General features: G+C 44.6%; 1 protein-coding gene across 6 annotated transcripts in view; it reads left to right on the top strand.

Annotated features, from left to right (window-relative positions):
• PHF14 (PHD finger protein 14) overlaps positions 1 to 15,815 on the top strand; it is a 248,771-nt gene that overhangs the window by 56,747 nt on the left and 176,209 nt on the right. For all 6 annotated transcript variants that reach the window (XR_014444023.1, XM_083144823.1, XM_083144821.1 and 3 more), the window contains 2 exons: positions 10,929 to 11,032; positions 11,246 to 11,377. Coding sequence is in view for 5 of the 6 variants with exons in the window: in XM_083144823.1 (XP_083000949.1) it covers positions 10,929 to 11,032; positions 11,246 to 11,377 (236 nt within the window). In the remaining variant the exon portion in view is untranslated. The remainder of the gene's footprint in view (positions 1 to 10,928; positions 11,033 to 11,245; positions 11,378 to 15,815) is intronic.

Here is a 15,815-nt window from a genome sequence, read left to right as displayed (position 1 = left end):
ACCCAACATTTCATAATGACAATGTGAAAACATGTTTTTGGGAGATTTTTGCAACTTTTATTAAAAATAAATAAAACTAAGAAATCACAGTACATAAGTATTCACAGTCTTTGCCATGAAGCTTAGAATTTAGCTCAGGAGTATCCTGTTTATAGTGATCATCCTTGAGATGTTCCTACAGCTGAATTGGAGTCCACCTGTGGTAAATTCAGTTGATTGGACATGATTTGGAGAGGCACACAACTGTCTATATAAGGTCCCACACTTGACATTGCATGTCAGAGCTGTAGGCCTCCAAGACAGGATTGTCTGAAGGCACAATTCTGGAGAAGGGTGCAGGAAAAATATCTGCTGCTTTGAAGGTCCCAGTGAGCAGAGTGGCCTCCATCATCTGTAAATGGAAGAAGTTCAGAACCACCAGGACTCTTCCTAGAGCTGGCCAGCCAACTAAACTGATCGGGGGAGAAGGGCCCTAGTCAGGGAGGTGACCAAGAACCAGATGGTCACTCTGTCAGAGCTACAGCATTCCTCTGTGAAGAGAGGAGAACCTTCCAGAAGGACAACCACCTCTGCAGCTATCAACCAGTCAGGCCTTTATGGTAGAGTGGCCAGATGGAAGCCACTCCTTAGTAAAAAAGCACATGGCAGCCAGCCTGGAGTATGCCAAAATACACCTGAATGACTCTCAGACCATGAAAAACTAAATTCTCTGGTCTGATGAGACAAGTATTGAACTCTTGGATGTGAATGCTAGGCGTCATGTTTGGAGGAAACCAGGCACCTGCTCCAGAGCAGTCTTGACCTCAGACTGGGGTGACGGTTCATCTATCAGCAGGACAATGACCCTAACCACACAGCCAAGATATCAAAGGAGTGGCTCAGGACAACTCTGTGAATGTCCTTGAGTGGCCCAGCCAGAGTCCAGACTTGACTCTGATTGAACATCTCTGGGGAGATCTGAAACTGGCTGTTCACGGAGGCTTCCCGTCCAACCTGATAGGTGCTGCAAAGAGGAATAAGATAAATGTGCTTCAAAAAGACTTGAGGCTGTAATTGCATCAACCAAGTATTGAACAAAGGCTGTGAATACTTATGTACATGTGATTTCTTGTTTTTTATTTTTAATAAAGTTGCAAAAATCTCCAAAAAGTTTTTTTTTTTCCACGTCATTATGGGGTATTGTGTGTGTGGAATTTTTTTTTTTGGGAATAAGGCTGTTACATAACAAAATGGAAAATGTGAAGCGCTGTGAATGCTCTCCAGATGTGTCACAGAAAGATGTGCCATCCTACGCGTATCCTCTGTTCACAACTGGTGTAACTTAGACAATTCCTCCTCTGTACCAATTGGGGTGTCACCATATGGGGGATATTTTGCCTAATTTCATGATAGGCGTGTGCGGACACCTACTCTATTTATCTACCTTGCCTGCAGCATCTATAATGCCTCTGCTTACTAATTATACCCCTTTTACACCAAAACGCCGGGTCGCACCGGGCTTTTTTAGACCCAGGTTCAAGCCGGGTGCGACCCGGCGTTTAGTGCAATTTACACCGGGCGGACAGCCCGGCCCGCACCCGCCCCCCCCCCCTCCCGGTACTTGGAGATGACAGGATGATGTCATCTCCAAGCGCCAATCACCGCCGCCGCCGGACCGGAACGCTGCTGGGGGCAGCCCAGCACTAAGGTAAGCTGCTGGGCTGCCCCCAGTCCCCGCGCGCACCCCCCCGCCACCGTCGCACAGGAGGTGAATGGATGCCGCACACAGGCATCCGTTCACCTCCCTACCCTGCCGCCGCTGCTGTCTGCAGGGTATAGCAGACAGCAGCGCCGGCTGTCAGTGTCAGGCTGACAACCCGTCCAACCTGCGGACGCTGCGGTCCGCAGGTTGGACGTTCCCCATTCATGTAAATGGGAGCCGGGTCATCCGACCCGGCGTTCCCATTTACACCGCCATCTACCCAGGTCCTAGCCGTGTTCTACCCAGGTCAGGACCTAGGTAGAAGTCCCGTGTAAAGGGACACGGCGTTAGGGATTTACACCGCCGAAGATCCGGGTCTGACCCGCCGCTGACCCGGATTTTTCGGCGGTGTAAAAGGGGTATAACAAAGCTTGGTTTTATGGCAGAAATGGAAGGGTAGAGGCCCACATCCACTAGTGCGAGGTATCGCATGTGGTACCTCGCAATCTCACACGGCGGCTCTAGGGTGACAGGATCGCATAGGATACATTGTATGCGGCCATTTTGCATACAATGTATCTGATGCGATTATAGCAGGGCTAACTGGCTGTGACAAATATTCACGGGAGCCAATCAGATCTAGTGTTCATTCTAGCACCCGCCATATTTGAAAACCCATGCAGTTCCTTTTCCCTGCCTGGGGTGTCGCTGTCTGCTGTAGTGCTTCTAACACAGTGTGGTCTGTATATCAGCACTGATATGCAAACCAGAACTGTGCTAGAAACACCACAGCAGACAGCGACACCTCAGGCAGGGAAGAGGAACTGCATGGGTTTTCAAATATGGCGGGTGCTAGAATGAACACTACGATCTGCGATTGCGAGGCACGCGGAAAATCGCCTCACATCGCAATTGCAAGTAAATGACTTGCAATTTGCCACTTTTTATGCGATCCTTCTCGGCAATGCGTCGTAATCGCATAAAAAGCGGCCATATCGTACTTGTGGATGAGGGCCATAAGAATCGCATACTGGAGGTTTGGCCTGAGACGTCCATATCTGTTTCCGGTATATAAAAAAAACCCGATTTCACCCTCTATTACCATAACTACCGCCGACCCACAAACTGGAGGAGTATACACATGTGTTTCATAGCGATTCTCTACAATTGTTCGGAGGATGAATTGTAACCATGGCAAATGGTGGTTTTTTTTTTTGGCAATTTATTCCTGGCTTAATAATAAAAAGTACAATGGTGAGAGAGTGTGGTATTAATGGAGATCATTTAGAAGTCTGACTTTATGGACCTTTTAATGGGCCTTTATCCATAAAATAGATGCAATATTTACCATTATAATCCTTGTCCGATGTTTTCTAGTGAGTTTAAACCCAATAACTGTGTTTGAGCGAGTGTTCCCTCCGGAATATGGGTTACACCCCGCAAAGTTTATCTAACCAATAATTAGATCCCGGATAGAGGTTATATTCACAAAGTGGACACTTTTTGTCAATTGTGTCAATGAGAAAAAAAGTTGGCCTTATTGTTCACACATTGGCCCTTATTCTGATTGAGTCGGACGGCTGCGTGTTCGGTCAGACAGCTGATGTATTGTGTTTGCGCATGTGCAGAGGCGTTTCTGTGCATGTGCGAATGCCGCGCACATCCGATTGCGGAGTGAATTCCGTACAGAAAACGATCGGTCGGAACAATCCGAGCAGGGGGTGGAGAGGGGCGTGAAGGGCTGTTTGGGCTCATTACCATATGCGTACACCCCGAGTTTCATGGGCGTTCCCATGAAACCGCTGGATGTACGTTTGGTAATCCGGCCGTGACGCATGTGTGGGGGCCGGACAGCTGACATAGCCGGATGCCAGCTGCCCACACATATCCCTGCTTTCGCACGGAGAAATATCAGAGTGGTCTGGTCGGTCCATCATTCGACGGTCGGCGACCATCCACTCGCGGTCCGTTCGCTCGGCGTCTTACCGCATTCGGACGGTGTGAGCGATCCGTACGGTAGGCGGGGCTAAGAACACTCGGTGGCCGTTTTTAAAATACGCATCCTACCGAGTCAACTAGAATAAGGGCCTGTGTACAGAAAAATATATATTTGAGGGAGGTTATTGGCACGGCGAAAGTTTTCTACTCTGGCCTTGTGTTTGTGACTATTCTGCTTTGTGTGGAGTTTGTATGTTCTCTCTCATCCTCTGTGTTTTGTAATACAGTAGTTTCAATCTCCTCAGAGACCTACTGATCAGTTCACGTTCAATTAGATTGTAATCCCCTTTGGAACAGGCACCATAAAAGCAGGGAGACTGCACATGTGATGTCATCATGTCACAAAGAGGGGCGAGATCAAGAAGCTGAGCACTGGCATGTCCTTAGAGAGGACATGGCACTACCTTAAGTGCAGAATTCAAACAGGGGAGCCACACTAATTGCCACCACAAGCATCACTGTCCAGGACACATTGGCAGTTGCTGCCTCCCCTATTTGAACTTTGGACTGTGCTGCAGCTCCACCTCTAGCACTGCCACTGGCATGGAAAACCAGGAACAGATCTTTGTGTACCTAATGGAATGGTATGAAGGGTATGTAGCCATGACCCTTGCTGTTGTCTGAATAATCACCTGATAGGGCAGCACTGCAGAATATGTTTGCCCTGTATACATAATAAAGAAGAAAAATATCATGGTGCGAGTCCAGGCTGCCTTGCAGCACCCAGGAATCAGCATAAACCATTACATACTGTAGTTAACACTGGCCAATAGGAGTCTGATGGGCGGGCTTAACACCGTGATGGTTAATGGTTATCCTCAGGCACGGTACAGCCAGTGCTGGCGATTCCCAAGGAATTTAGAAGATACTAGCCCAGAAACCTTCCTGGGTGCCCAGTGCCGACAGTGGTAATAGATTTCCCCCTATATAGAAGCTATTTTTTGTTTACCAACCCCTGAAGGAATAATAGTCAGTGACGACCTGGCTGTGATTTGCGTGCTGGGCGCAAGCCCTGATTGGCTGTCGTTCATAAACAAAATGGTAATAGCTCAAATCTATTCATAGGAAGGGGTTAATCTAAACAATTAGAATTCTCCCAGCACTCTGCAGACAGGCCAGCAAAAATAGATTTACAATTCTACATTCTAGAGAATACATATATTGCCATTACGTATATTGCAGACATAAATAAGCCACCAGCCACGTCAAGGCGTCTCCGCTTCGGTGGTCCGATACCCGCCTGCATTTATCCAAGTGCCCCTTTTTGAATGAATAGAAGTTTAGAGTCAGTTGTTCAGCAACATCTGCGATAGAGGCGTACATGTCCAGTATTGGTCTGAACCCGGCTCGGAGATGATGCTTCATGTCTATGCTGGAATACGCTGCACATAGCTGTATTAGCAATCTTCTGGCAGTTACAAAGGCAACAGCAGTGTTTATATATTAGCTGCAGCCCAGGGTGCGCAGAGTGTAAGAGGGGTGCGTGCAGCGGCAGCTAGTATCGTGCAGCGATGTTCCCTGGGCCAAAATGTTGCCTTAGCAGGCGGTAGGACTTTTAGGATGGTTGCAAGCTGTGTTGTGTCTATGCCTGAAAGATTACTTTGGTAGAGAAACTGGATGATTAATGTCCCCATAATCAGCTCTCTCCTGTCATCGTCTGCAGCTGAATTGATAAAAGGGACAGTCGTTCTACGGGCATCTAGGGAAGCGTGTTAGATTAGGCTCGTTTTCTAATAGATTCCTGTTAACTAGGATATTTATCAGTAAGTGCCAGCGAGGTAGCTGCTTCTGCTCAGGGACTTGTGCACATGCATGCCTATGTAACACGCGTGTTACACAAACACTCATACACATAGGACACAGGTTGTAAGCAGATAATGGAACCGTACAATGACTTTATTGTCATATGTGTTTTTGCGGGTAATTTACATCCTAAAATGACCATCGATGTATCTGGATGCGTGTTCTTATCCTACAGTACATTCTCCTTTTTTTACGTTGTGTATTTTTTTTTCGCTATTTTTTTTTTGCTACTTTTTGAAGTCTTAAACCCAGATTAGCTTGTTTGTTCTTTTCTTTTTTTTTTTTTTATATAAAAGTTAAGTACTTTTTTTTTTCACGCAAATCAGTATTTTGATGCCTCCCTGGAGGTTAGAAAATATGGCTGTCAGCGCAGAGGCGTGTTCTAAAGCTACCTCATGTGTTATATGACTGTGGTTACCATGGTAGGCCATACATCAGGCAAAACTATAAAGCAGTACTCAAAAATGGTGGCCGCTCAATCAGTTCAAAGGTGCTTCACAGGTGCATGTGAGGAAAAATATTCCTTTAGCACATTGAAAAAGATAATCAATGAGATTTTAATGGTGTGGCATGTAAAAATCAACGTTAGTTTTTGGCGTCAATGTCGGAGCTGAGCGAAACCTTTTTTTTTTTTTATTCTTTGAGATCCTTTTGTGATTTGGTGAAGTGACAATTTTTTAAAGGAAAGTTGGTTCACTATACAAAATACACCTTAGCTTGTCAGATGGGCGAAACCCTTCAATGCGTCTGAACGTGCCTCACTATTGTCTCCGAATGAAATCTGTCAATTCTACAGGCTTGTAACTTTCTTCCTAAATTCAGTGACCGCGTCCTCGGGTCTCCATCTATTTTTCTGATCCCCCCCCCTTGGCAGCGAACGCATTATCAGTGAAGCATTGCACGAATCGAAAATGTGTTACCAGCACTCGCCGCCCGCTCAGCGTTACGGAAAGAAAGACGTTCCTTTTCTACTTTGATTTTTCAAAAGAGAAAAAAAAAACTATAGCTTGAAGCCAGCCTGACATTTCCCCGCTCAGCCTCTCCATTGATTTAATCAGCCAGTGTGAAATTCCATTGGCCATGCCAATTTGGCTACATCCATCTTGGCCTCGCGTCTTTTTTCCTTCTAGAGCAGCTTTCCTGATAATTACAGTCACCGACAAGGATATTTTACATCCATCATCACAGGATAGTGAAAACTTTGAGCGAATAGGCAAGAGCTCCGGATGAAACGCTGTCGTTGGCGGCACCGACATCCTGTGCACGCGTGAATGTTCTATCTGTGCACACGGGAAGGTTTGTACATGTGTGTGTCTGCGCCGGGATAGAAGCAGGACCCGAATTAATTTACACAGCTTGCATGACATTTTTTTTTTCCAGTTGGCTGAACAGATGTAGGCCCAGAGGCCCTTGAGAAATCACTGTGATAGATGGCTGCTGTCTGAGGCGCTAGCGTACAGCAGATTAGTGGAAACCCGAAGAGAATCTTGTCTGTTTTGTAGAGAGTTTGGTCCAATAAGATAATTTTTCTAATTAACCTATAGAGCACTGATGCAGCCGAGGCTGCTGAGGAGAATACACGGTATTCTTTTGTGAGGCAGAGTTCTCTCTCTCTCTCTCTCTCTCTCTCTCGCTTGCTCTGTTTTCCTGGCCCAAATAAATCCCAAAATGCAAAAAATAACTATCGTTTCTATCTAAATAGCAATATAATATATATTTATTTTTTAATAGCTCCACCCTCAGGCCTGAATTTCCTGAACCTATTTTTCCAGAAAAATAGTAATGGTAGTCACAAATAATAGCTTATTCTGTTCTATAAGGAGTTGAAATTCTTATCTGCATAGAAATTGTGTTTTTTTTTTTTTTTTTTATATATTTAACTAAATATATAAATATTTTTACTGATAATTTATGGAAATTATAGAACAGCAAAATGTCTCTCCAATCTCGGTCTTCCCAGCTCCCTATCCAGTAAGTTTGAAACAGATCATTTTGGTTTCACTTTCTGTTAAAGAAGTGGTTCCCAAACTGTGTGCTGTGGCTCCCTGGGATGCCTCAGGACACTTGCAGGGGTGCCCCAGGTTAGTGGTCCAGGACTAATTCAAATTATTTATGGTTCATTTTTTATGGGCAAAACCAGTGCTGGTGGCTGCCAATCATAATATGTGTACAAACAGATGCTAATCCTGCCCTTTACCACATAACTGACCCTAAGGGTCGCATATAAACCCAATCTAATTCATTTTTTGGAGGCATAGGGGTGCCGTGAAAAAACTCTGATACTCTCTAGGGTGCCGTGATTCAAAAAAGATTGGGAACCCCTGTGTTAAAGGGTTATTTGGCCCGTCTAGTGGCCTCTAGTGGTCACTGGCAGTACTTTGCCTCAAAATTGTGAGGAGATTTTAGCCTTTTATATATAGTGATAACTTAACGTCTATAATACAAGTACAGATGTGTCCACATACATTTACCCTCCGTGCATACAAGTTGCATTATACACAACACGTGATCTCAGTGTGACTCTGTAGCGTTGGTCGTCTTTTTTGCGACTTTTTCCATTAAGTAGCGTCTTATCTGCAAAACGGAGTGAATAGGGTGCAAAAAGATGTGGTACGTCCTACCAGCCATGGTGCATCTACAGGGTCTAGATGTACATGGACACATCTGTAGCGATATTTTTGCCAATTTACATCTTCCCTCAGCAGCTGGCAGAACACTACTGTATTTTCAACAGCTGTTATTTCAGAAACTCATCCCTTGGACTTTATTTTGTTTGTAGACCGAATAGTTTGAATGGATGGAGAGAGTGACCTAGGGATGGCTATCGTCCACTCCTCGATCAATGTTTTTCCTTTGATGTATGTTTTAGTTGGAACCGTGGCACATGGGAGAAGTCTAGTTCAGCATACCGGCAATGCGTTGAGAGGCAGAACCTATGGATCCAGTGCTGTTTGACCGCACAACTGTGTGTTGGCATAATATTTATCAAAATGATGTAAAATGACAGTTTTGAATTTGATTCTAAAGTATACTCCTTATATATACTTTATAATAGCTGCATTTTCCCAACAATACTCTATAAATATGTTGTTATGGTGCAAGCCAGGTAACCGGTTAATCAGCTCTGTACTAGGTGTAAGCTTGTTCACAGACAGCAGCATTTGTTCCCTTTTAATTGCGGCTTACGGCCTATCTGGTATTTACTGTTGAGTTACTTTGTAATTTCTCCATAGAAGGGGTAACACCCTTATCAGATGTACAGTATGGACTTTTTCATATGAATGTGAAGTGTTTCTCGCGTTTCAAGTTATTGCAAGCATCCCCTTCTGTCCCCAATGAGAAACCCTAGATTGCAGCCCCTCTGGTGTCCACAGAGGGTGAGGTGCAAACAGGATTTATTTATTAACATTTTCTTATATAGTGCGCACATATTCTGCAGCGCTTTACAGATAATATTTGACCATTCACATCAGTCCCTGCCCCAGCAGAGCTTACAATCTATATTCCCTACCATATATACACGCTCACAGATGTTCTAGGGTTAATTTTGTTAGGAACCAAAAAACCAACCAGTATATTTTTGGAATGTGGGAGGAAACCAGAGTACCCGGAGGAAACCCACGCAAGTACGGGGAGAATATACAAACTCCACACAGTTAGAGCCATGGTGGGAATCGAACCCATGACCTCAGTGCTGTGATGCAGTAATGCACCATCCGTACTATCTCCCACATCTCCGCTAAGTATCAGGTGGGTGCCGGGGGGGAGTTCTGTAGTGAATGTGTGCTGAGTAAGTATTGACTTCTATTTGAAAATAAGCCGGAAGGGATGGCTTATCACCGCAATTAATAAAAGCGAAATAAACTAAATACATTTTTCCAATAGTAGTATAATGTATGTGCTACATCCTGTTGTGCTCTCTTTTGGTTTATGTTGTGCTCTTGCTTGGTCGTTTTTTTGCTTACTCTTTCAGATGCTTTGTGCTTTCTCTTTCACGCGCTTTCTTTTGCACTTTTTGTTTTGCCTTTTTTGCTTTCTCTTTTGCGCTCCTTTCTCTTTTGCTTTCTCTTTTGCGCTCATTGTTTTGCTTTCCCTTTTGTGCTCGTTCTTTTGCTTTCTCTTTTGCGCTCTTTCTTTTGCTTTCTCTTTTGCGCTCTTTCTTTTGCTTTCTCTTTTGCGCTCTTTCTTTTGCTTTCTCTTTTGCGCACTTTCTTTTGCTTTCTCTTTTGCGCTCTTTCTTTTGCTTTCTCTTTTGCGCTCTTTCTTTTGCTTTCTCTTTTGCGCTCATTATTTTGCTTTCTCTTTTGCGCTTATTCTTTTGCGCTCTTTCTTTTGCTTTCTCTTTTGCGCTCTTTCTTTTGCTTTCTCTTTTGCGCTCTTTCTTTTGCTTTCTCTTTTGCGCTCTTTCTTTTGCTTTCTCTTTTGCGCTCATTATTTTGCGCTCATTCTTTTGCTTTCTCTTTTGCTTTCCCTTTTGCTTTCTCTTTTGCTTTCCCTTTTGCTTTCTCTTTTGCGCTCATTCTTTTGCTTTCTCTTTTGCGCTCCTTCTTTTGCTTTCTCTTTTGCGCTCATTCTTTTGCGCTCCTTCTTTTGCTTTCTCTTTTGCTTTCCCTTTTGCTTTCTCTTTTGCGCTCATTCTTTTGCTTTCTCTTTTGCGCTCATTCTTTTGCTTTCTCTTTTGCGCTCATTCTTTTGCTTTCTCTTTTGCGCTTATTCTTTTGCTTTCTCTTTTGCGCTCTTTCTTTTGCTTTCTCTTTTGCGCTCTTTCTTTTGCTTTCTCTTTTGCGCTCATTCTTTTGCTTTCTCTTTTGCGCTCATTCTTTTGCTTTCTCTTTTGCGCTCATTCTTTTGCTTTCTCTTTTGCGCTTATTCTTTTGCGCTCTTTCTTTTGCTTTCTCTTTTGCGCTCTTTCTTTTGCTTTCTCTTTTGCGCTCTTTCTTTTGCTTTCTCTTTTGCGCTCTTTCTTTTGCTTTCTCTTTTGCGCTCTTTCTTTTGCTTTCTCTTTTGCGCTCTTTCTTTTGCTTTCTCTTTTGCGCTCTTTCTTTTGCTTTCTCTTTTGCGCTCTTTCTTTTGCTTTCTCTTTTGCGCTCTTTCTTTTGCTTTCTCTTTTGCGCTCTTTCTTTTGCTTTCTCTTTTGCTTTCCCTTTTTGCTTTCTCTTTTGCGCTCTTTCTTTTGCTTTCTCTTTTGCGCTCTTTCTTTTGCTTTCTCTTTTGCGCTCATTCTTTTGCTGTCTCTTTTGCGCTCCTTCATTTGCTGTCTCTTTTGCGCTCATTCTTTTGCTTTCTCTTTTGCGCTCCTTTTGCTTTCTCTTTTGCGCTCCTTCTTTTGCTTTCTCTTGCGTACTCTTTTGCTTTCTCGCGTCCCATTTCACTTTCTCTTACGCGTACACTTTCTCATTCTTTTCTTTCCTTATATTAATAACGTTTATCTGTTATGTTGTTGCAGAAACTGAATATTCCAGGCATTCTTCGGGCACCTAAAGAAAGAAAACCTAGTAAGAGAGAGGGAGGAACGCAGAAGACGCTGCCGTTGCCTGCGGTTCTCTACAGGTAATTGTTATCCACATTTTGATTAGCATTGCAATTTCATTTCCCTCCACAAAAGGTTGTTAATGTTTTAAATCAGACCAGCAAGACATATGTTTGCCAGAGCACTCGCTCTCCCTGCTCGCCCAGCGCTGTGTTAATTCTCTTTTGTAGCCGGAGGGCAGCTAGCTCTACATCGGTGATTTACGCACCTCCGTGTGTCTCCTTCTCATACAGTTGCGGAATATGTAAGAAGAACAATGACCAGCATCTCCTCCTGCTGTGTGACACCTGCAAGCTGCACTATCATCTGGGGTGCCTGGACCCGCCGCTAACCAGAATGCCGAAAAAAACCAAGAACAGCTACTGGTGAGAGTTACAGGATGTTGCTTCTCTTCTGCCCCTCTGTAATGGTGTATTAGCGAATATTCCTCCGCTCACGGGCTCCTGCGTCATTTACATTACATACCTGATGTAGAGAATGTACTGTGACAGGTTACTGTTGTGTGTATGAGGATACTAGTTACCAGCCCGTCAAAATGATGGAAAACAGTAATGTCTGTGCCAGCGATGGAGCAACATGCGTAATTTGCTTTGTCGGGCACCAACCAGTAGCCGCTGACACACAATACACTTGAATCCCTGCCATAGAGGTGAGATGCAATGCTAGCCTTTTTATAATATAGGTTTATATTGTTCCACGAACAATGTGGCTGGTGTTTGGTCCTGATTCCCTGGCCATCCGCTGAAGACGGGTGTACCACGTTTCTGTGGACATAACGGTTTGGGTAATTGCTTAAAGTAGAGGAGGGGTTTGCAGAAAGGAGAGGAAGCAGAGGCTGTTTGAGGGTACTATAGACTAAATAAATCATGGTTTCTAATGAACAATTATACATTTTGTCAAGCCACTAACTGGTGATAAGTGATCGGAAATCAGCGATTTGAGCCTTGCGGGGACCGTACCCATTTGGGTATGGGTCAACTGAACGAAAGTAGACATACATTAGTTTGACCACTCTAGGGGGACAGGGCTTAGGTGGACACCTGAAATAGGTCGACATGGCTAAGATCATCAGGGTCGGTAGGTCGACACAAGCTTTAGTTTGACAATGGGAAGGTCCAAAGGTTGACATGAGTTTTTTTCTGGCCCGATTCTCGACCTAGTCCACATGATCACCGTCTAAGTGTGGTGTTTGACTGAAAAATTAGGGGTGCGTTTACTAAGATGGTTGTTCTATTGAAGATGTGACTTTGCCCATAGCAACCAATCACCAATCAGATGCTACTTTTTTTTTTATTAAGCATGATCTACAACAGGGCTGGGCAATTGCGGCCCTCCAGATGTTGATGAACTACACATCCCAGCATGCCTTGCATCAGTTTCAGCATGGCCACATAGCAAAACTAATGCAAAGCATCCTGGGATGTGTAGTTCACTAACATCTGGAGGGCCGCAATAGCCCAGCCCTGATCTAGAAGATAATAAATAGGATCTGGTTGGTTGCTACGGGCAACATTCCATCTTCACTAGAACCTCCCATCTTAGTAAATGCACCCCTAAGTGTCTAAGTTAGTTTAGTGTTTTTAAAAACTTTCTTAACCAGCAGAGATCTTTTTGACTCTTTGATACATTCCAATAATGCTCAGCTTTTATTTATTGTGTTAGTTATTTCTGTTAGAAATACTGTAGGCTTTGTTTTTATGCAATTTTAATCTACAAGGATACAGTTTAACCAAATTCTCTGTATCAGCGACCGCCGTGGTATTGATGCGAGTGGGGAAAGAGGTGTTTGTAGGGATGGATCATTTTCTGTCTGCGCTTTAAGATGTGTTCTGACAATTTGCAGTGCACCTGCTGCATGTGGAAAGTCAGACATATTGGGTAGGCTTTGTTCTGGGCTGACAGACAGACAGTATGTATGTATGTATGACCGTGCAGTATGTATGAACTAAGAACACTGGTAATCAAAACTATTATCATGGAGTAAAATAGTTTCCAAGGGCTCACCTACCACGTCACGGTGAGCTGTTCAGGTGGGTCCCTAACATCCTTCACTATCATGGACAACCTATCCTAGGACGGTATTCAATTGTTTGATTCCATCCAGTCTCCTGTGATAGGAGATCATTCAATTGATGGGTTTTTTGGGGGGCTTTTTTTATGCATATTGAGCTCATTATGCATTATTTTTGGATTTAATGCTGCCCATACACATGTGAGATACTGCATGCAACCATTCGAGTCTGACCACATCTGTTCGATAAATCTAATTGTATGCATATTTAAGGGACCATTTGACGCAATGCGTGGGTATAATGTTGACTCGATTAGATAGTATGTGCTGCAGCGATCACTCGAAGGCAATCCACGGGTGGGGCGGAGGGAATGATTTTGGTGGCGTCGGCTTTGGTGAGAGTGGGCCGAAGGGACCACTGCGGGTGTCTGTGTAGTTTAGCGCTGTGAAGGAGCACCAGCGGGTGGTGGTGGCAGAATTGTTTAAAACACTGGCCAGCCCTCTGATTGGCTGAGCTCTCTCAGCCAATCAGAGGGCTGGCCAGTGTATTAATTTTCTTTTCAAATTCTGTCGACGCGCTGACTCCAGCCGCCCACAAGCCCTACTTCACAGCGCCACGCTACTCCACCGCCCTCTTCCAGCACCTGATGTGCCATCGCAAGATGGCATACAACATTGGTGCTGAAAGGGGACACTTTCTGCACCAATAGAGGCGATTGGATTCGATAGACATCGCACTTCGATGTTGCATCGAATCCATTCGCATCAGTGTATGGGTAGCATAATAAGTAGATCGCAATTACAAGGGCCCACACTAATTACAAGCACCTTCTGTTTGTTTGTGACTGGTCAGTAACACCTGATCAGGGCCGGTGCTAGGGTGTCCGGGGCCCTCCTCCAAACCATACATTTTGTGCCCTTTCACATTGCCATTGCAACAAGCTGCAGCCCGATTGTGGGAGTGTATGCAACATGCGATCCTATGGAGGATCTCGGGTGCATGTATATGTATGCATACACCATCTCAGTGCTGTGTCCGCAAAATGTTTCAGGCACTAAAGGTGCCCATACACGCTGCGAGAATCGCATACGTTATGGGCTAGATCGCATCGCACGGAAAGCAGTACAAATAGTATGTGCAGCACTTACCTTTTTGTACTGTGTGATGGCCGCGGGAGCACACATCGCATCACACGCTGCTATTGCAGCATGTATGGCCACCTTTAGGCACATAACCCAGCCCATTATTTAAAAAGTGTCTAAATATTTAAAAAAATCTACAATTATTAAAAAATTTGTTATAAACGTGTAATAAAAGACTCACTGTTCTTTTTCTGTTTAACTCTTGTGCAGTCCCTCCTCTTCTATCTGCATAAGCAAGACACTGAGAACACCATTACACCCTTCTCGTGACTGATTGGGAAAGGAGGGGAGAGAAGGAGGAGATGGAAGAAGAGGGGAGGAGATAGAGGGGGCGGAATGTTGAGGACTGGCAGTGGCACTGGCACAGCACACTGAGAAGAGGGAAGGAAGGGGAGGTGGCGCTGCTGCCTGTTTGTCATTTGATTGACAGGTGCAGGGAGCAATGGGTAGGGGGCGGATCCGGACATGACATGTCATCCAGGCATTCACAGACAGCGCTACATGCCTCAGCGCAAGTGTCCGCGAGGAAGAGGGGGCAGGTCGCAGGAGGAGGACAGTGTGTGCGCGGTGCAGGGAGCTGCTCAGCTTCTCCATACTGCTGCCCGCTGTCACAGGCACTTCAGGCTGCATGCAGGCTGTGTGCACTTGCGGTGCAGGGAACAAATCTTTATACTGCCGCCCGCCCGTGGGCGGCGTGCAGGAGGCAGTGACAGTGAGGGCTGAGGCAGCTTTAGCAGAGCAGGGAGGGAGACAGCGCCTTTTCAGCATGGCGCCTCCCTGCTTTGCAGGAGCTGCTGAGTGGGTAGCGCCTACCCTGCACCTGATAGTTTGAATACACGTCCAATTTATCTTCAGCATCACATTAGTGATTGACAGTCCTGACCCAAGAACTGCAACATGGGTGGGACTGTCAATCAGCAGCACTCAAACTGACTTAGTTTTGCCACCTGTGGATGAACTGACTCGTAATTTAAAATGGTCAAAGTCCGGGGTGTAGTCAGATTTTTAATACTGTATACCCCCGTGATCATGGATGTAAAATGAAGTTAAAACTACAGTTAAATAGAGATGTTCTGCTTTATAGTGGGATTTTCATTATCTTATGTCTATAGCTTTATTCTTCCCTTAGTAGAGGGGTGCGTTCTCTTTAAAAGTTTATTTATAGCCTGTACTCTGTCCCTGGTAGCGCTACTCCTAAAGGACGATCCATTTATGTCATTTGGCAGACCATTCTGCCTCTGAAATTGTGGAGCCGGGAATCTGTGATTTTGTTCTGCCTTTTAAGTAAATTGAAAGGAGCATTAAGTGTCATCTGCCGGCTGGATAGAAAGGGTGCGTCTCAGTTGGAGGCCAGGTAGAGTAGGTCAGGTACTGGCAGTTCTTATATTTATTTTTCTGTCTGCTCCTGACTCTGTCTTAGTTGCGGTAGTCATGTTTTTTCTTATTTACCATTAATTTGCCCGGATATTCTCGGGTGTGTTAGTGAAGTTCACTTGTACCGATTGTGTTTCATTTCTTCTTTTTTTTTGTGTATTGTGAATAAAGTCCAGCATAAGAACCCTTCCATTCAGAGGTGTAGTTATATCTGTGCACTCAATCCTTGAGTTGGGGACCCGTAATGGTCTCTGCCTGTCCTTGCTGAGACCTGT

This window comes from Crinia signifera, chromosome 5 (genome assembly GCF_055691185.1).
Source record: "Crinia signifera chromosome 5, ASM5569118v1, whole genome shotgun sequence".
Lineage (NCBI taxonomy): Eukaryota > Metazoa > Chordata > Amphibia > Anura > Myobatrachidae > Crinia > Crinia signifera.
The sequence above is the reverse complement of the archived record's forward strand: the minus strand, read 5'-3'. Positions and strand labels throughout refer to the sequence as shown.